Source organism: Oryzias melastigma, linkage group LG10, assembly GCF_002922805.2.
Source record: "Oryzias melastigma strain HK-1 linkage group LG10, ASM292280v2, whole genome shotgun sequence".
NCBI lineage: Eukaryota > Metazoa > Chordata > Actinopteri > Beloniformes > Adrianichthyidae > Oryzias > Oryzias melastigma.
Window position 1 is genome coordinate 22,780,079 of NC_050521.1, and position 19,961 is coordinate 22,800,039.

Here is a 19,961-nt window from a genome sequence, read left to right on the forward strand (position 1 = left end):
CAATGGGGTTAGAACAATGGTTTTACCAAGAATTCTTTATTTTCAGACAAAATATTAAATAATAAATAATAATTCAATACGATATTGAATTAATTATTTACAGGCAAACTTGTAGTTCAGTCTTACTTTTGTTTTCCACTTAAATATTTCCTAAATTACAAAAAAAAAAAAACCCATGACTTTGATTGTTTATGAGATATAGTTGCAGTGCTTAATTTTCTTATCATTAACATGTATTTTACAATTTTGCTTTAATGAAAAATGTGTTAATATTCAGATAATTTTTCAGTCATACTTTTAAAATATTAGTAGAATACTGTCTAGTATTGTTTTGGGATATATTGTAATATGTATCGCATCATGACGTATTGCATTGCCAGAGTTTGCTCCCAACCTCTGGAAGATTGCAGGTTCGATCCCTGTCTTTCCCGCCATGTGTCGAAGTGTCCTTGGGCAAGACACTGAACCCCGGACTGCCTCTGGTGGGAGGTTGGAGCCAATGTTCAGACCTCAGACTTCAGTGTTGAAGACCAATGAAAATGGCGTTTTAACATGTTTTTTTCTGATACATAAAATAATTTACGATTAAATTTCTGAGTATTTCTTTATTAAAATCGGGATGAATCAGGAGCAAATTAAAAAATATGTTTTGAAAAAGTTTTCTCTTTTGCGACACAGCAGGTAAAATAGACGGGGAAAAGTCTCCTTGCTCCACTCCATTCTGATGCACCTACTTGTAGAAAAAAAGGTCCAGGTGTGTCTCTGTTTTTTTTTGTCTAAGCTTGAATTTAGATCAAAACTTGTACGGCTGGATAGCTCCAATATTGCTCGCCATTTTTGTTGCAGCAGTGGTGTTATGTTGAGGTTGTTAAGCTAGCAGGAGAGAGTGTAAACAAAGGGACGATGGGATATAAAGTGAGGCTTACTTCCATGCAGTCACGCCTACAACTCAGAAAAATTTCTGATGAGCTCCTGCCGACACACTTCAAAAATGACAGTTTTTTTAATATAGCCTAAAAACAGGATAATCATAATCAAAAGACAACTGGAAACAATTTTATATTATTTAAAAAAACAATTGTATTGAGACTTTGAGATCATTTTGGCTGAGATTTTTTAAAACAAAAGGGAATATATTCACCTGATAATTAAATTTAAGAGAAAAATAAGAAAGGATTACATAAAAAATGTGATCAAAAATACACAGAAGTTATTTACATTATTAAAACGATTCATATATTCGTGTCTTTGCTGCTCGTCAAATTTGAAATCAACTTTCTAAAACTTTCCTCTGATCAGACCATAAATCAAATTAGTTTGTCTTTCTCCAGGAACGTTTTGATCGTCCTCACAAGGATTTCCTGTCAACCACCATCCATATATCATTCTACATGGGAGCCCGCCAATGGAACAAGACAGCCTTGATCTATTATCAATTTTGCACTAAGTGGAAACTTTCTGTTGCAATCAGCTCATGCCGAGCTCAGCAGTAAAACTGGGAGATATACGAGCAGGAAACAGCTCTTACCTTAATGAGTTTGGCCGAGGAGAGGACGGCCTTGTAGGGCACGGTGGGGGCAGTTACTATGACGGAGGCGTTGTACTCCTGCTCCAGTCTCTGATTGAACACCTCCATGTGGAGGAGACCCAGGAAGCCGAGTCTGCAAGACGACAGGAGGGTCCACATGTGCAGTCAGGTTCTGCAGTAGTTTGTTTTAGTATGGAGAACGTTCAGTAAAGTTGTATTTTTTTTAATAACTTAACAGATAGTAGAAATGCATGATTACAGTGTTTGTTCCCTTGTTTATCACAATAATAGGTCAAATCTGTGAAGTAGAAATACAGATAAACATGAATATTTTCATAATTTTCTCTTTTGTTTAAACTCCCAAAGTTCAGCCTTCATAGAAAAATAAGTCCAGTATTATCGAAATGAAAAAAAAATCTGATTCTAATAGAATATTTATGTAGATTAGGTAAGATAAACACATTTTGCATAGAGAAGATTGATTGACAATGTAAACAGCCAATCAGGACGCAGAACGAAATGAGCTATTTAAGAAAAAAAAGAATGCAAAGTTGTACTTAAAAAAAATTGGGAATCAGTGAGACTGCAAAAGATGAAAATATTGTAAATCTTTTAAAAAAAATTAATAAATATATTTCAAGTTACTTGAACTTATCTTTTCTCTTTCCTCAAACTCAAATTCCTTGATACAAGAAATGTTAATAAGACTCCTCAACATGTTTTATTAAAGTTAACAGAGAGAAGCGACATAAATTTCTGCTTTTAACATTTTCAGATTTTAAAATTTAGATTTATACTCTAAGAATTAGCTCTAGTTTCATATTTAATAAGAATTTATTAAGAACTTTTACTAAGATTGTATTTTTATTTTGTTCACATTTTGTTCTAAAATCAGTCATTTCCACCAATTCTGATGGTTTTTTTGCCACTGTAATCAAAGTGAACTACAATTAGATTCATAAAAACTCACAAAATACAAGCCATTTACTTAAAGCTACCAATAAATACTCATCATTGAGCTGAATAGCATTGAATTTGAAGTAATTTTATCTAAAAGTTTTTTAGCGTGTTTTTTCCTTTTGAACTCAATATTTCTAGTTTTTGATATTTTATTATAAGATTTCTAGTGAAAATGACTTGCTGCATGGACAGATCATTTTACTATATCCTAGTGGTTTTCTTCATAAGATTTTTTTTCCTACTTTTATGCTGCCTCTTTTTCCAGAGTAGAGCAAGGTAACACTGTATAACTTTTTCTCTGTAAATGTTAACAAAGATTAAATAAAATATTCTGGGATGCAGAAAAACATGACTTATAGTTTTCAATCTTGGAGAATCCTTTTATTTCTATTTTTATGCTTTTATTTTTAATTTTTTGGCTGCTAATTGCTGCTACTCAAAGTGAGCAAAAAAAAGACTCAAATTAACTTAAAAACCCCAGAAGCCCATCATCAAAAAAATACTAATCCGTTTATTAATTTGTCTGTTTGTAACTGGCTATTTAGTGATTTGTATTGTTACTCGGTTTTCTTTTGAGCCACTATGACGGGTGAATGTTTCCTCTGTGAGATCAATTAAGTTCTTGGGTTCTCCGCAATCAAAGGTCATGAAAAAAAACATTAACTCAACAATTAGAGCCTTATGTTTTTAAACACAGAAGAAAATGCATGCAAAACGGCACAAAGTGAAACAATCCTCTCCGTAAAGGATGACTGGTTGGAGATCATGTGGACCGTTTACTCAATGGAAAAATTTATATTTCAGCTAAAATGAAAAAGATACTTTCACCAAAAAAATTGGAAAAATGTGCCAATATGGAAACCCACTTAAACTAATAGAGGATTTCAATACCTACAGTTTTGTCTTGATGAAAAAAATAAATAAAAACAGCCCTGCTGTTTTATCTTTTGCTTTTATTTCTATTTGTTTTGCTCCATGTAAGTAAAAATAATGACTGGAAAACGAATACTAAAATTAAAACTTAAAAAATGAAGAAAAAAATAAAACAAAAATTTGCTCCTCTTCTTTTGGCATTGTATTTTTAAGCATCAGTGTTTTTAAATTCAAAAGTAAAGATGACGTTCTGACCTCCAGCCAGCTCCCAGGGCCAGACTGCTGTCTTTCTGCACCGTGACACTTGAGTCATTCAGGGTCAGCCTCTCAATGGCGCTGCGAAGGCCCTGGTATTCTGACTGGTCCATTGGATACATCCCTGAGGGGGCAGAAAAAATACTTAAAAAAAATGCAAAGGCAGGAAAATGGACTCTGCAGTGAAAGCACAGAAACAAAAAGAACTAAAGGGGCTCAGAGCTGCGACCTGGCGTGACATCATGCATCATAGAGCTTCCTCCGACGCTGATGGTCCCTGAGGCTTCAATGCATCTTCTTAACTGGGTTACATCCCGCTTTAGTTTTGAGCAGCTGTGGATGAGAACGGCTGCTCTCACCTGCAAAGACCATGGGCTTGGCAGGTTTGAACCCTGGAAGAGCTTCCACCTGCTGCTCCTGAAGGAAGAGCGTGTCGCCGATCTGGGCCTCCTTCACATCCTTCATCCCTGCGATGATGTAGCCCACCTGACCTGCGAAGCTGAGCAGAAGCTCACATCAGAAACAGTTCACTGTATTGAAGATCTACTCCAAGGAAAATGGTGTTTTTGGTGTTTTTAAGGGGGCTGCATGATGGGCCCCAGTTCCAATCCCATCTGGGAATTTTCTTGTTCATGTAGGTGTGGGTTTTCTCTGGGAACTCTCAACAGAAGATGATGGTATAAGCTGTTGCTTGTAACATTTTTATTTATGATGGACAACATATATAAAGAAATTAAATCTGAAACTGCATTTCTGATTATTTCTTTATTCAAATTATTGTTAATCAGGAGCAGAGGAAAAAATGTTATTCTGGCTCAAAACTGTACGGCTGGACAGCTGATATTGTTCACAATTTGTGTTGCACTGCAACTGCTGGATTGAAGTTTTAAGAACCTGTTAACTAGCAAGAGAGTAGTGCTGCTACAAACGATTATTCAAAAAGTCGACTGACCCCCTGTTTTTTTTCACCGATTAGTCGATTAGAACTGGATGTAAAGCCCACATCTTAACCGTCATTTACTTTAAACTAACTAAAAACTAGATATATAGCATTAGCTGCAACAATGCTATTGGGAATGTTGTAAGCTGAAGATGCTAGTGCTGATAGCTGAAAATGATAGCTAAAAACGCTGAAATTGATAGCTGAAGTTGCTGAAGCTAATAGCGGAAAACGCTGAAGCTGATAGCCATTTAGAATAATAGTTAAATGCCAAATTAGACTAAAAACTGAAAAAAGCCTAAATAAACCAAAATAGCTAGCATGTAGCTGAAATATTAGTTAATCTCCAAAATAGCCTAAAAAAACGGAAAAAAAAAATTAGCCAAAACAGCTAGCATGTAGCGGGAACATTAGCTAAACTCAAAAATAGCCTAAAAATGGAAAAAATCCTGAATTAGCTAAAATAGCTAATATGAAGCTGAAATATTAGCTAATCTCTGAAATAGCCTAAAAAAATCTTAATAAATGCCAAAATAGTCCAAAAGATAGCAGAATGTCAGTATAACTTTTAACTGTACTACACTCTGACTCCATATAATATAAAGTATCAACTAATCGACTATTAAATTAGTTGTCGATTAGTCGATTAATCGTGGCAGCCCTACAAGAGAGAGTTTAAACACAAGGATGATGGGAAGCAGGGGCGGGCTAACTCCGTGCCCACAACTCAGCGGTGAATTTATAATGAATCTTTGTTGCTCTGCAGAAAACATGTCCTAAAAAAAACGACAGTTTTTTATTTTATTTCATTATTTTTGGCTAAGGAACACTTGAACGATTTGAAATTAGATCAAAAGATGATCGGAGTGAGACTTTATTATTGCTGGATTCTTTGGTTCCTGCTTTTGGAGGCGAGACTGTTCCAAATGAACGGTGGAGTAACTGACAAATTACCGTACATTGCAGTGTTGTCGAGTTTCTAATTTAAATATACACTTGATATAAGACAAAACTAACTTACAAGTATCTTTTCAGTAATATGTAACGACTAGTTTTAAACCCCGACTTGATCATCTTTTGATGTATTGTAACAGCGTTCCCAGTGGGGGTTTTCTTAAATCATGATTATGGCATCTTTATCCAAAGTCCAAAAATCTGTCGTTTTCTAGGACATAGTTTCTGCAGAGCGGCAATATTTCTTTAGAAATTTGCCATGAGTTGTGGTAAAAGGCAATCCCACTCCCTTCTCTCCCCCGTATTTTCTGTCACTAATATGATCTTTTTCAAACTTAATTTGCTCGTCTTCTCCTGATTCACAACAACTTGAATGAAATGCGATTCCAAATTTTCAAGAACATGTTAAGGACACCATTTTTACTGAAGTGGGTCTTTAATAAACACCAATAGTTGGTTAAACTGTTCTGCATTTTCTTTGTATGCAGCAGAAACACTAAATAAAAAAAGCAGAGAACGCAGCTCACAGCTTCTGTGTCGGGAACTCATCGGGCCGCAGGAGGCCGACCTCATTGACCTCATAGGTTTTACGGAGATGTGCCGACACCATCTTGTCTCCTTTTTTAACTCGCCCTCCGAACACAGCAATGTTAGCCACCACTCCTCTGTAGTGGTCGAAATTGGAGTCAAACACTAAGGCTTTAAATGGTTCGTCAATGCTTCCTGCTGGCCTGGAGGGGGAAAGAAAAAAAAATCAGCAGGAGGAGCAGCGTTGATCACAGAAGATATGTGAGAATCCTTACGGGGGAATCCTCTCCACAACAGCTTGGAGAACTTTTTCAACATTTGTTCCCAACTTAGCTGAAATCTGATGAAAAACATCACATTTCTCATAAAAATATGAACATTATTAAGAAAAAAGTAAGCATCATGAGTAAATCTTACCCTGATGCATTCCTCTGCTGGAATATCAAACACCTTTTCGATTTGAGACTCCACACGACCTGGATCGGCATTTTTCAGATCAATCTGAGGGAGAGATCTAATCAATCACCAGTCTAATGAAGTGAAACGTAGAGATAAATCATGAAACATAACACACCTTGTTAATTACAGGTATGATTGATAGCTGGGCTTCAAACGCCAGGTAGAAATTGGCCACAGTTTGAGCCTGGACGCCCTTCAGAAGGACAAGAAAACATCCATAAATTCATGCTATGCAGTGTGTAACTCCAGAACAAATGCAAAAGTAAAATACCTGCTTGGTACCTGATTGGCATCAACAATCAACAGGACCCCTTGGCATGCAGATAGAGAGCGAGACACTTCATAACTGAAGTCAACGTGACCCTGGAGAAAGGATGAGAATTAATAAGAAGTCTAAAAAAAACAAAACACTATCAACGTAGATGTGGGCTTACTGGTGTATCGATGAGGTTCAGGAGGTACTGCTCCCCCTCATAGTTGTAAAACAGAGAGGCCGTCTGGGCTTTCACAGTGATGCCTCTCTCACGCTCGACCTGAAGCTTGTCCAGAACCTGCTTGTTCTTCTCAGTCTTTGCTATAGCGCCTGTTATCCAACCACATCCTCAGTGAGTGTAACAACACGGACTTATTTGACTCAGGACCCAATGACAGCGTATATGCTACCGTACCTGTCATTTCCAGCAGCCTGTCAGCTAACGTGCTTTTCCCATGATCGATGTGAGCAATGATGCAGAAATTCCTGATTCTGTCTGCTGGGAACTTGGAAAGGTCAACCGAGTCCTTTAAAGAAAAAGAAGATCAACTAAATACTTAAACTAACACAACAACTGTGTTACAATAATTGATAAACGAAGGGGTCCATCCATCATCAGAACCCATTGAATACCATTTGGAGTCACAGAGTTGCTGGAGCCTATCCCAGCTACTGTTAGGTGATCTGTTAGAGTCTCAAATGAACATATGAAGCATTTTTTTAGACTGTGGGAGGAAACTGGACAGCCTGAAGAAAACCCACACAGAATGGACCCATTTGGGATTTGAACTACTTGCTGTGAAGCAAGTGATAACCACTACACCACCATGCACCCCTAAACATTTTTTGGAGCTAATAGTGGCCCTAGGAGAAGATTTTGAAACCAGAGTTAGATGACAAGCCTCAATCCTTATGAACACCCTTAGCAACTGCATAAGAGAACTGGACTGAGTAAGTGTGACGTCATCCATAGAAAATGGTTTATTTCCAGGTCCAACAGAATGAAGTCAACGAAGCTGCCATGTTGGAGCCAGCCGTAAGCTGTAATTGATCAGTCGGTCCGAGTCACCTGTTCCTATGGCAGGCACTCTGGCCAATCAGGAGTGAGCTTGTTGGAAGTTTACAGCCCTGCCAGAAAGCAGGCTCTACAAAATCTGTCAAAACATTTGAAACGTGAGATCACATACTTCTATTGAGGCATCTGATTGGCTAGTTTGTAACTTGCTATATTGGTTTAATAGGCAAAATGTATTTTTTGTTAATTAACTTCAAATTTTAAACCAATGTTATATATTCAACTTTTAAAGTAACAGAATACAGTACAAAATAAAATATTTTGTTATTTTAACTATTCCCTTTTATCTTATTTTTATTTATTTTATTGTGTAAAGTACTTTGAGATGCTCTTTAGAGGAGAAGTGCTTTATAAATAAAGTTTAATTTGAATCTAATAACCAGCTTCCTGTATCCGGTACCTTGTCAGCTTGTGTGCTCGTCCTCCTGAAGGTGATGCCGGGTAACACGGACAGGCTTTGAATCCAGCGGTGTCTGGACACCGCGTAGCTCGAGTTATACCTTTGACTTTTCCTGATGCAGATTTTAAACTGTGAAAGAATCGAGGAGGTCTGACAAAAGCGAGTAACCAAACAAACCGACATGTTTCCTTCATGTAAGCTAACCTAGCAAAGCAGCGAGTATGCTAACACGTCGCTAATAAATCCAGACTGACGTTAAGTATACATTATTAGAATCACTTTAAATAAATAAACACATAAATAAAACGCGAAAAGAAAAAAAACAAACGGATAAACAATTTGGTATGAACTCTACCGCATGAGTTCTGTTCGGACATTTTAGGTGAAAGGTCACAGAAGACTTATGGGTAATGTAGTTAAATTTAACCAAAGATGAAAAGTGACACAAGAGAATTCCCGCAGGAACTTCCTTCTTCGTTGATACATCATGAGACATCATTATTTCAGAATATTCATATTTATGACTTCTGTGGACACTTTAAAGGTGTTTATAATAATCATTTGCTATAAAACATTTAAAAGCATGTTGTAAATTCATATTTTTTAAAAATTATTTTCTGTATTTTTTTTTAAAGAATAACAACACAAAGTCCCGCCCACTCAGGTTGTCGGATGAGGGATAAAAAAAGGATATCAGTTGCTATGACAACGAAGCTGCCTCTTGCACATGAATAGATTACAGCTTCTTTTCTTTGTGTAACCAGAGATAATAAACCTCTATTAGGCCCGGTTTCTGCCTGTCATTCATCCATGTCTCTCTTATTATTTGTTATTTTTATGAGTTTAATTTTAGGTCAATGCTCCAGTCCAGTGATTCTATTTGTTTAAAATCTTTTCCGCTTGCATGGGATTCATTTTTTGAAAGTGAAACAGTGCTGCTGCATCAGTTATAAAGACGTCTCCTCATTCATGCTTTTCCATCTGGCACATTTAAAAAAAATCAATTTGTGGAACTGGGTGGCATCTGGTGCATGCATATAAATGCAGTCTAATGGAAAATTAATAAACTGCCTAATCACTATTGACTTCATCAAGAATCTTTTTTTTATATTCTTCCTAAAAAATTGCAATCTTAAATCATAAAATAGAATATTTACAGTCGGGCATCCCTGTTGTGCCATCCACCCAGAGATGCACGTCCGTCCTTCAGAGAGGGATTTCTGTCAGGCCACAATCTCAGAGCAGACAATCAGGGTCAGCTGTGGACCGAGGAGACAGAGTGGAAAATGAAACTTCAGCGAGCTTCGCATTACAGCTCAGAGCCACAGGGCTTTTTGTGGTTTTTACTAACACACTCATAATGATGGTTTCTGGCAGCATGGGAGCTTTGGCTGACAGGATCTTCCTCTGCCGAAGAGCTGAGCTGCCCCATTCACGGTCTCATGCGCTTACTGGGATGTTACAAGTGAACTGTGCACGCACCTCTTAAACGCCACTCTCTTCTATAAAGCAGTGAAGACACATCTATACGTGTCTTGAATCAAAACAGTCAAATATCAAAAAATTGTCATTATTTTGGTGCTTTTCTATTTAAAAAAGCCCCCAAAATTACAAATTTTACCATTAAAAGTTTTGGCTAATCAAATGACACGACTACTGTATAAGAAAAAAAAAGCAAAAATAATTCCTGTTTCTTACTTAAAAAATGGACATCATTTACAGAACAGAGTTAAATAAAGTTTTTTTTAATGGCTACAAAAGGCCAAATTCACAGTGTCTGTTTATTTCAATTTTACACAGTGAAATTGATCCAAAATTATGACAACAGTTTATTAAGAACGGAAATTGTGTGTTTTATTAAAAACTCTGTGCATCAAATCAAGCATCCATCTTTTAAACAATCATTTTATCTGGAATGTTTAAGTTTCATTTTGGATATTGTAAAAATTGTGAGTTATATGTTATAGCATACAAAAAAAAGGAAAAACGAAATCAATAAATACCCAGAAAAAACATGCAAAATTTGATTCAGCAAACAAATCAGAATAAATAAAGTTCACGATAATGATTATTGAGTGCAGACACAGGGATGGACAGGATTTTTCTTTAAGAATATACAACATTGATTAAAGAGGATTTGCAAAAAGAATCATGGGTCATGGTTTCTTTAGTCATTTTTCTTAAATAATTTACCAACAATTGTACAACTTCAACTTAGTGCTTTGATGAATTTTCTTTGCAGTGACACTCTTGTTATTATCCTTGTTATTTTTAAGCTAACTTTTCTGGATTTCTTGAGAGCTACATATGGCTTTTGATTTAAAATTCATTTTGACAGCGGCCCTCGTTTGTTTATAAATGGTCCCTGTGTTCAAATTCCCATTTCTTTTAAAAGCATTCCACGATAACTTCAGACATCATGAATTTGTAGAATAAAAAAAGGTTGCACGCTGGCTGGAGATAATGAGCGCCCGTCTCAATGGCAGACATAGCTGTTGGGGGTAAGACACGTCTCACTGTCCTCCACAAATTGTAACACTTATTGCAGAAAAACACAAGGAAATAAAACAATATTCAACACTTTAGTGGAAAAAATGGGTGTGAATATGAATCTATTACACTAAATTCATCAAATAAAAAAGAGAAAAAGTAGAATCACGCTTCATGTTTGCTAACACAAATGACCATTTTGTTCCCCTGTATTTGAAGTTGTTTTTTTCTGCAGAATTTGTTTTTTTTCTTCCTTATGTATTGTGTTTTTCCTATATTTGACTTTTTTTATATAATTTCTTCAGTTTGCTTTTCAAATTCAATTCAATTTTATTTATAAAGCCCAAGATACTTGAGAAAACCTAATTGGATCTGAAATGACTCACTTATAGCAACAACAATGTGCTGAATCATCTTCTGACAATGCAAAATTACAGTGATAAACAAATAAATTGACATTTTTGTTTGTTTCATTCATTTAATTTCTTATTTTTAAAGAAGTGCAGGTTAAATAAATGCCATATTCTAGCTTTCCTTCAAGAACAAATGAGATTTTAGTCACAGTTTTGTGAAAAATATTCCTGAACTTTGAAAAAGTTATTTTTTACTTCCTGTTTATGTATTAAATGATTTTGCTTTTATTTATTTTGCTTTTACAAAATTTTTACAAATTTAATCTGAAATGAGTTACTTTCGCTAAAAACAAAGTGCTGACTCATCAAGTGACTTTGCAGAAATGAGAAAGAGAGATAAATAGATGATCGATCGATAGGTAACTTTCATCGTATAGCTACAAAATGCTATCTTTAATAAAACTTTTGACCATAGATTGTATATAAAATGTTGGTTGGACATCTCTATCACAAATGTGGACACTATCAATGTGTCTGTAAACTGTTGAACTGGCCAGCAGGGGGCGAATGGTTGCGAAACATGTAACCCTGAATCGCAATCTGTAAAATTTCTCCCTGATGTGGTTTTTGACCCAATTATTTGGTTAAACTCGTATATACTACTGTATTATGGGTGTTTTGCGTATGCTAGAACACTGCTAAAAAAATATAAACGATACGGGTACTTTATCAATATGTCCTATGTGGTCAATGGAGAGGCTCACACTGCACTGTGATCAGATGTAGCTGGAGATCTGAGTTGATGCACAAATAAAAAGTGGTTGTTACTGTTTCAGGGTTTCATCTTCATCCATTCATCATATCGAGTCTCTAAAACATAGGAAAGGAGTCTTGACAAACACAAAGTGTCTAAGCTAATGACTGCTATCAATGTGGCTATGTGGATATTTTTATACAGTCTAAGGCTTTGGCAAACTGTGTTTTCTTCCACTTTCAAATGGCAAACATAAAACTGGTTTACAAGCAGGCAAAGGAAAAAGTCATCGGCGAAGGTTTGAAGAGATGCCAGAACCAAAAACAGCCAAAATAGAGTAGCTCTTGTGTCCACTGATTATGACAAACACTTATGCAGTTCTAATTTAACTTTCAGATTTGTTTTCTTTATGTGAATCTATCAGATCGCAATACAACGTATTTGATCTTAAGTGTTTTGGTTTGTATGTAACGAACTGATGATACTGATGTGTTCATAGCACTGACTGCATAGGAGAACTGGACTGAGTGAATGTGATGAAATAAAACATGACTTACTTCCAGTTCCAACAAAAGGAAGTCAATTCAGTCGCCTTTTTTTGTGACATGGAAGCAACCATATTGGACCCAGATATCAACAGTAAGGCGTGATTGGTCTGAATCAACGTCTTCACTGTCTTGCCAATCAGGAGTGAGCTTGTTGAAAGTCCATATCTCCACTGCTACACAAAATCCGCCAAAAGTTTTAAATGTTTGACGTGGGGGCAAGCAGGCACCGCCCACTTTTCTTGAGGTATCTGATTGGTCAATTTACAACTACAAAAAATGTCATAAATACATAAGATTAGCAAGAACATATCAAAAAAAGAGGATGGTTATTCTGACAAATATAAAGACTAATGCAATTTTAGCTTCCTGGAGGCAGCGGATACTTCCTGTTTGGAATGCTAGAGGGGAGGGGGGCACTCAGTCCAGTTCTCATATACAGTCAATGATTCACAGACAATAATACAAGTCATAAACTGTAAAAATGCGGTATCATACAAGTGTGTTTTTGCATTGGCTTGAAGAGAAAGAAAGAGTCAGGCCTCTCTTTTCAGCAAGGAATAAAAGAAAAATTAAATTATCAATCGCTCTCACTCAAAAATTAAATATATATTCATATATATTTATATATAACTATATATATATATCGTGTGTGATATCAAAAAGTGGGTATCATCAACATAAATCAACACACTTAGAATCCATTTGTGTTTGGATTTGTACGTACAGTGGACACATACTGTATTCGGAAACAAACCTTCAGTATATATGCACTTTAGTCAAAGTGATCACGCTATATGTCACCATGAGACCATGAATATAAACATACGTACACATTTACAAAAGCCAGGCTTTTCAAAAGTGCTGCAGACAGTGTAGAAAACAGGCAGAGAGAGAGGATCACACTGCAATCCAGGACTGCAAAGGTATTACACAGTTGCTGGAGGAATTTGGTTCATGTCGAAGCTCCCTGACCAGAAGCCGATAAACCTGGTCTCTAATTGGAGGGGACCATATCCTTTATAACGGGTTCTCTGTTTAGGTATGTGGCCCAGTAGACCAGGTTGAATGTCCCAAAGAGGACGGGAAACATAATCCGGGACATCCTGTCGATTCTGCTGACGCTGTTAAATGTCTTCTTGCTGTCTTGGGCTTTACCCTCCAATTTGGGCTTGCTTGGATCTGCAGCGCCACCTTTGGCAATGGTGGGAAGGGTGCTGGAGTCCTTGGCAATGTTTGGTGCGTAGTTGGCGACTGCTACAGCGTAGGCATTGTTCTTCTTCATGACAGATGCCCTCTCCTTTTTCTGTTGAGAGACCAGCCGAGTTACTGACAGTCATTTATTTGTCTAAAGATTTAAAACAAAAGCAAATGAAGGGAGTAGAAGGCGATTTGAATGGGCCAGATATTTACAGCCCATAATATAATTGACTGTGTTTATAGACCCTTTTAACGGTCACGTCAGACAAAATGGCGATATAAAGTGACTTCTGGTTTACAGGTCTAGACCAGAAAAGTCCATAAATCAAAATACAAAAATATATCCTAAAATATTGGAAGTTCTATTGAAAATATCGACCATTAATTTGAGAAGATATTATAACGGTTTATATTTTGGCTGATGTTATTCACACGTATTTTAAGTGAGATCAAGCACAAAAACTGATGGAAAATATATGTTGACCGCATGTAAAATGTGTAGCAGAGATGCTCGTCCATTTTAACTGCTTTCCAAGTTAAATGTAGTTGGAATTTTAAGAGGTATTTTTAAGAGGATGATTGTAAAAACGTGAATGGTTTGGCACAGCGAATATTTTATGAGCAGCTTTTAAGCCACATATTTTCAGCTTTCAAAATAAGAGCAACCAAGAAAAAAGTGCAGCACTGGCTGTACGCATACAGAAAATTACGTCACTTTCATATTTTTGGCAACAGTTTCCAATTAATTTTTATCTTTATTGTCCCACAGATTGATCTTGGTTATGAGTAAAAGCAAAGGGAAGCAATGTTAGAACCGTTGCTGAGAAAACAGCAGTTCTCTGACAACAGCAGAAAACATTGCAACAGTAATTAGTTTTAATTTAATGTAAGACACGGTTAAATTGTCTCACTTTTGCTCTGTATACAATGATTTTGTGGACATAGAAATTCAGACAACTAACTTTTACAGCTCTAAGTCTTATGCCCAAAGCTATTGCTAGCGCTATCAGGAATTAGAAGAATAAATCCTTAATTACCTTCGTAGTCAAACAGGCAGCATTCACTCAAAAAAGTAACTTTCGTCTAATTTTCAACGGGTTGTAAGAGATTGTTTAATATTGTCCAAAGGAATTTAGGGAAGCATCTGTGTAGTATTCTGCAGGCAGGACTACTGACATTTGTACTTTGAATTGATTGTGAACGATCTAAGAGAGTAAATAAAAATACAGTTAGGTAGAACATTTATAAAATAAACATTGTTTGATTTTCCGTTTCAACTGGCAAGGTCACATTTAATTATTTACACAAAACTGTATTAAATAGCGACTTTGCTGGAAAAAATTTTACACACTAAAAGCAATTTTGCCATTTTATTTGACGTCACGTGAAAAAGCTCTATTATAAAGACTGTTGGGAGACAATGGCTGGAAACAGTGCATGTGACTGGTTCGGATACATTTTGAGTTAAAACATTAAAAAAAGCTTAAGAAAGCTTATGAAACCCACTTTTTCTGCAATTAATTCACTGCCCAAATGCCCCTTCTCTCTTCCAGCAGCAGCAAAAGTATGGTTGGATCCAAAGAAAAAAGTTAGCTACACTGGGGCACCCACTGCGAAAAGTCAATCTTAAGTCTTACATTAAAAGCTGATTTTAAAACTGTTTTTGTTGCCAGAGAAAAACCCAATAAATTACTTTAAAGGAAAATCTTTTCCTGGATTTATAGAACGTAAATTGCATTTTCTATTATTATGTTTTCAGAAAACATTTTTTCTGAAAAAGTATTTTTTCAGTTTAATTGCCACTTTTAGTCACATTTTCCTTATATCACGCACAATGGACACAAAAACATTTCTGTTAGCCTATTTGATATTTGGTTGTTATAATTCAATTCAAATTTTTGAATAAATGTTTCTCTTGAAGTCAAATCTTAGTCACTTGTTGTTTTAGTCTGGGAGGAGATTCATTTGTCCATTTGTTCTGATGACTCACAGACAGAAACCGTGCTGGCTGACTGACTTTTAAGAGGTTTTTTTGCTGCAGGGAAAAAAAAAGAAACCGAGAACCATCAAATCTGACACAATCAAAAGTCAGAATTTTCAAAACACTGACCAGTCATAGTGTTGTTTCTTTTTCAACAGAGGCGTAGTCACTTGGGGTTCTAATAAACATGTAGGAGGTTAAGGCAGCTATTAACCCTGCTGCCTTTGTCTTCAACAAACGCTTCTCAGGTCACAATGTGTGCGCTGCACCACACTGCTAATGAATTCTCTTTAATGGAGCCTGTCGGACGACATGTTTTTTTTCTTCATTACCTTCTCGCTCACGACACTCTTTCCATCCCAAGCCCAGCCTCGCTTTGTGAAGTAATTGACGGTGGCAAACTCAATCAAAGCGGAGAAGACGAAGGCGTAGCAGACAGCGATGAACCAGTCCATGGCAGTGGCGTACGCAACTTTCGGCAGCGAGTTCCTCGCACTGATGCTCAGAGTTGTCATTGTCAGAACAGTGGTCACACCTGAAAAAAAAAAAAAGAATAAAACTTTATGGCCGGGAGTTTAATATGGGGATTAATTACAAGTTATATTGATTACACTCAATTAGATTAAGAAATGTGATGCATTTCATCGACAGAAAGATGGAAAACTACAGATAATCTCAGTTGACAGTATTGGATTTTGTACAAGGAAATGAGGAGAGAGAGGGACCTGGCTGCAGACAAGATGGCGCCTGACATTGTCATTACAATGAATTACAATTTACCCTAACCCAAAGCATTCAGAATTGTAGAACACTCAATAAATCTTAAAAATGGAAACGCTGTTAGAATCGCCAGTTAAAATACTTTTTTCTTCTTAGCAGTAGGGCAGTACTTCTGGTTCTGGACGTCTATAGCTAGGTCCAATAGTGCACCATATAGTGCCATTTTGTAGTACTGTGCGCATCTACAATTCCAAAATGGATTGCACTAGAAATTTCCCAGAAGTCTTTGCGAAAAACTAGTGTGTATCAATGCTTACCACATTAGAGAAAATAGACCACAATGCATTGCGGTCGAAAAATTTTTGCAAAAACAAACAAAAAAAAAATGTAATTGTCTAACAAACAATCCACAATGTTCTTATTGGTTAGATTTTCACTTTGTGTAATCAGTGACGTCATATGAAAACAAAAAAAAACAAAAGAAAAGCAGTGAGCATGGTGTCTGAATTGCCTTTAAAGACCAGGACACTAGATGTTTTTTTAGTAGTTAGGGACTAGGATGGGAATTTGAACATAGGCAGTGACTTGAGTTGACTCCGCCCACCTCACGAACAACCTGAAAAAGGTAAATAGGTGGGACAAAGTTCCTGTTAGGTTCCAGGTTAAGATTAGGATTAGGATACCGGACCAGTACCGGAAGTTAGGGAGCCTTGATTTAATTGGAAGAGCCAGCACTCCAAAAAACGATGAGTCAGGGACGCCCAAAATGTCATTTTTTGACGCAGGAGGGGGTCCTTAACCATGCGTCAATATGTGACAACTTGGGATTGAGAATGACCAATTTTCTGTGCAGAAAAAATTGCATAAATCTTCTCTTGCTAGCGGTAAGATTAATTTTCTATAAAAAATCAGTTTTGAAATCTTAAACAAGAGAGAAAAGGGCGAAAATGTTTCTGTCCGTCTGACAAAAGTAAAGAAAGTGTGCATCCATGATAATTGTAAAAAGTAAAGCCATCTACTTCACAGATTTCGTATATCACAGGTTATTTTTAGAACGTAACTCCCACCATAATCAAGGCAACACTACACTGATTTATTTGTTTTTTTTTTAAATGTCATATCAGAGCTATAATTAAACATGAACAAAGCAATGAAAATATTCTTGAAACCAAACTATAGATCCCCTTATGTTAGTAAATAATTTGACTATTTGAAGTGGGAGCCCTTACTGATATTTTAACACATTTGTTAGGTTCTAATTTGAATCAAGTTCACTAACGGAGGGTGAGGGTTTGGCTTCACCATTACAGGAAGAGGTTTACAAACTCACCAAACACAGTCCTAGCAGGCACAGATTCTCTGTTCAACCAGAAAGAGACCTGGGAAAGGATGACGGTCATGATGCACGGCAGGTACGTCTGGATGACAAAGTAACCGATCTTCCTCTTTAAATGGAAATGAGCCGTCATCACGGTGTATTCACCTGCAAGAGATCAAGATTTTGAAATACTCACATATACTTTGTTACAATTGATGACACCAAATTTTATATTTTATGATTGCAGTGTTTCTACATGCAGATGTTGTTTTTGTCCAATGGGCCAGAGAGGATTTAAGGACATTTTCAATAACAATGTATAGATGTGAGGTTTTGACACTATATATTTATTGATTTTAACCACAAGGAATTCCCACCTCTGTCGTTGAGGAAACTTTTTCTTCAATGCAAACCATCTTTTTCAGTTATTTGATTAAAAAGTAATTTAAATATGTCGTACCACTACATTTGATGTTTGCTGTGTGTCTCTCATTTTATATTAGCTTTTAAAAATGTGTTAACAGAAGCAGCGTGGACACAAGAAAAAGCAAAGCTATACTTTAAAGAGAAATGCACAACTCTAGTCTAATAAAATGTCACAGTAACCCCAAAGTACCACAAATAACTTCACTTTCAGCTTTATTTCTAGTTCCGTTTTTACAAATATACTATCTCCTATACTCAGCTATAGCCTGAACCCTTAAATTTGATTTATTTCAGTTAATTTGTTCCCAGAACACATTTGAAAATTGCCGTTCTTCTCAATTTGGGTAATATTTGTAATAACAAAGCTGACGCCTGTCTTGCCTCACATCATGATGCCATGGCAACAGATCAGAGTTTGGGTCCATCACTACCCTGAAGTTTGCATTTGTGAAAACATTTTGACATGAAAATCAAACCTGATGTAAAGTCTTAGTCACAACTGCTCTTATGGGTGAGGAGGGGTTTTTTGTGGTTGAAAAATATGCAAACCACAGGTGGCCCACACAAAATTTAAAGGTTGTAGGCCACACTGTGAGTCTGCAGAGGAAAAGCGTTAATGCACACGGGTTGTAGAGAAAACTTTTACAACATGTGGGGGGAAAGTGGCTGGATGGCTCAGTTGGCTGGATGTAGGGTTCATTTTCCAGGGGTCTCCCTCTACTGGTTCCCAGCTTGGATGAACTACAGGGTTGTGCCAGGAAGGACATCAAAATCTGTGCCAAACTGAATGCACAGATCAGTAAGAGCTGATTCAGCGAAGCCGACCCCAGACGGGATATGCCAAAAGGTGAACAACAACAACAAGGGTAAGTAAGTGTAAAGTTGGTGAGATGCAGGGGTGTTGTATGGACTTTTCCTTTTTATCCACCAAAACTGGACATTACTGTCTTAAAGCGACTGCCAGATGATCTGACATATTCAGACACCTGAATCCAAAGAAATTATCTTATGAAACGGTGTGCATGACCTAAGTAACCATGGATGGATGCATGGATGGATGGACGGACGGACAGATGGATGAATGGATGGACGGACGGACAGATGGATGAATGGATGGATGGATGAATGGATGGATAGTTGGATGGATGGATAGATAGTTAGATGGATGGACAGATGGATGGATGGATGGATGGATGGATGGATGGATAGTTAGATGGATGGACAAACAGACGCATAGATAGATGGACAGATGGATGGATGGATGGAGAGATAGATAGTTGGATGGATGGTTGGATGGACGGACACATGGATTTATTAATGGATAGATGGAGAGACGGATGGATGAACAGATGATGGATGGATGGATGGCAATTTTAGTTGATAATAAAACCATAACACTTTCCTTCAAAATTGAATAAACACTATGCACAAAAAAGAATTTAGTAATGGAGATCAATCATTTTTTATAAAAATGTAACTTTATATATTTCTGTTTTGATGAAAACTCTCAAAATTACATGTGCGACTTTATTATTACAGTGGAGATTTATTGAGAGAAAACTGTATTATTCACGAATGCCCTGCTCACCTTCATCTGCTTTCATATTCCTACGCTCATTCAGAATATTCTGGGAAAGTACCTCAGAGCGGCCCACTACAACCACAACTCCACCTGAGGCCGCTGACAGATTGAGATCAAGGACCTTTCTCAAGGTCAGTGTGACCCCAGACAAAGCCCGAACAGAAGAAATGTAAAAAGCAGGTTTTTTACCTTTAATTTATTATATTTTTTAGAACCAGATTATATTAGAGACTCACTCTTCAATAAAAACTAATAAATATGAGAGATATTTGGCAAATTTACGCTGGCATTGAAAATGTATATTTAGCCTGACCTACATTGAAAAGTCATAGATACGCTTGCTGCATCTGTCAATGGAGAACGCTGA

General features: G+C 36.6%; 2 protein-coding genes across 2 annotated transcripts in view; both read right to left on the reverse strand.

Annotated features, from left to right (window-relative positions):
• Nucleotides 1–8,626, reverse strand: part of guf1 (GUF1 homolog, GTPase) — a 14,115-nt gene extending 5,489 nt beyond the window's left edge. The window contains exons 1-11 of the mRNA XM_024284184.2: nucleotides 8,226–8,626; nucleotides 7,166–7,277; nucleotides 6,932–7,080; nucleotides 6,780–6,860; nucleotides 6,613–6,690; nucleotides 6,456–6,539; nucleotides 6,314–6,378; nucleotides 6,038–6,241; nucleotides 3,976–4,115; nucleotides 3,617–3,740; nucleotides 1,529–1,661 (exon numbers count right to left, since the gene is read on the reverse strand). Of these exons, the coding sequence (XP_024139952.1) occupies nucleotides 1,529–1,661; nucleotides 3,617–3,740; nucleotides 3,976–4,115; nucleotides 6,038–6,241; nucleotides 6,314–6,378; nucleotides 6,456–6,539; nucleotides 6,613–6,690; nucleotides 6,780–6,860; nucleotides 6,932–7,080; nucleotides 7,166–7,277; nucleotides 8,226–8,408 (1,353 nt within the window). The 5' untranslated portion in view covers nucleotides 8,409–8,626. The remainder of the gene's footprint in view (nucleotides 1–1,528; nucleotides 1,662–3,616; nucleotides 3,741–3,975; nucleotides 4,116–6,037; nucleotides 6,242–6,313; nucleotides 6,379–6,455; nucleotides 6,540–6,612; nucleotides 6,691–6,779; nucleotides 6,861–6,931; nucleotides 7,081–7,165; nucleotides 7,278–8,225) is intronic.
• Nucleotides 8,627–9,954: 1,328 nt separating this feature from the next.
• Nucleotides 9,955–19,961, reverse strand: part of LOC112153562 (gamma-aminobutyric acid receptor subunit alpha-2) — a 46,946-nt gene continuing 36,939 nt past the window's right edge. The window contains exons 8-10 of the mRNA XM_024283877.2: nucleotides 17,599–17,751; nucleotides 15,881–16,083; nucleotides 9,955–13,673 (exon numbers count right to left, since the gene is read on the reverse strand). Coding sequence (XP_024139645.1) covers nucleotides 13,365–13,673; nucleotides 15,881–16,083; nucleotides 17,599–17,751 — 665 coding nt within the window. The 3' untranslated portion in view covers nucleotides 9,955–13,364. The remainder of the gene's footprint in view (nucleotides 13,674–15,880; nucleotides 16,084–17,598; nucleotides 17,752–19,961) is intronic.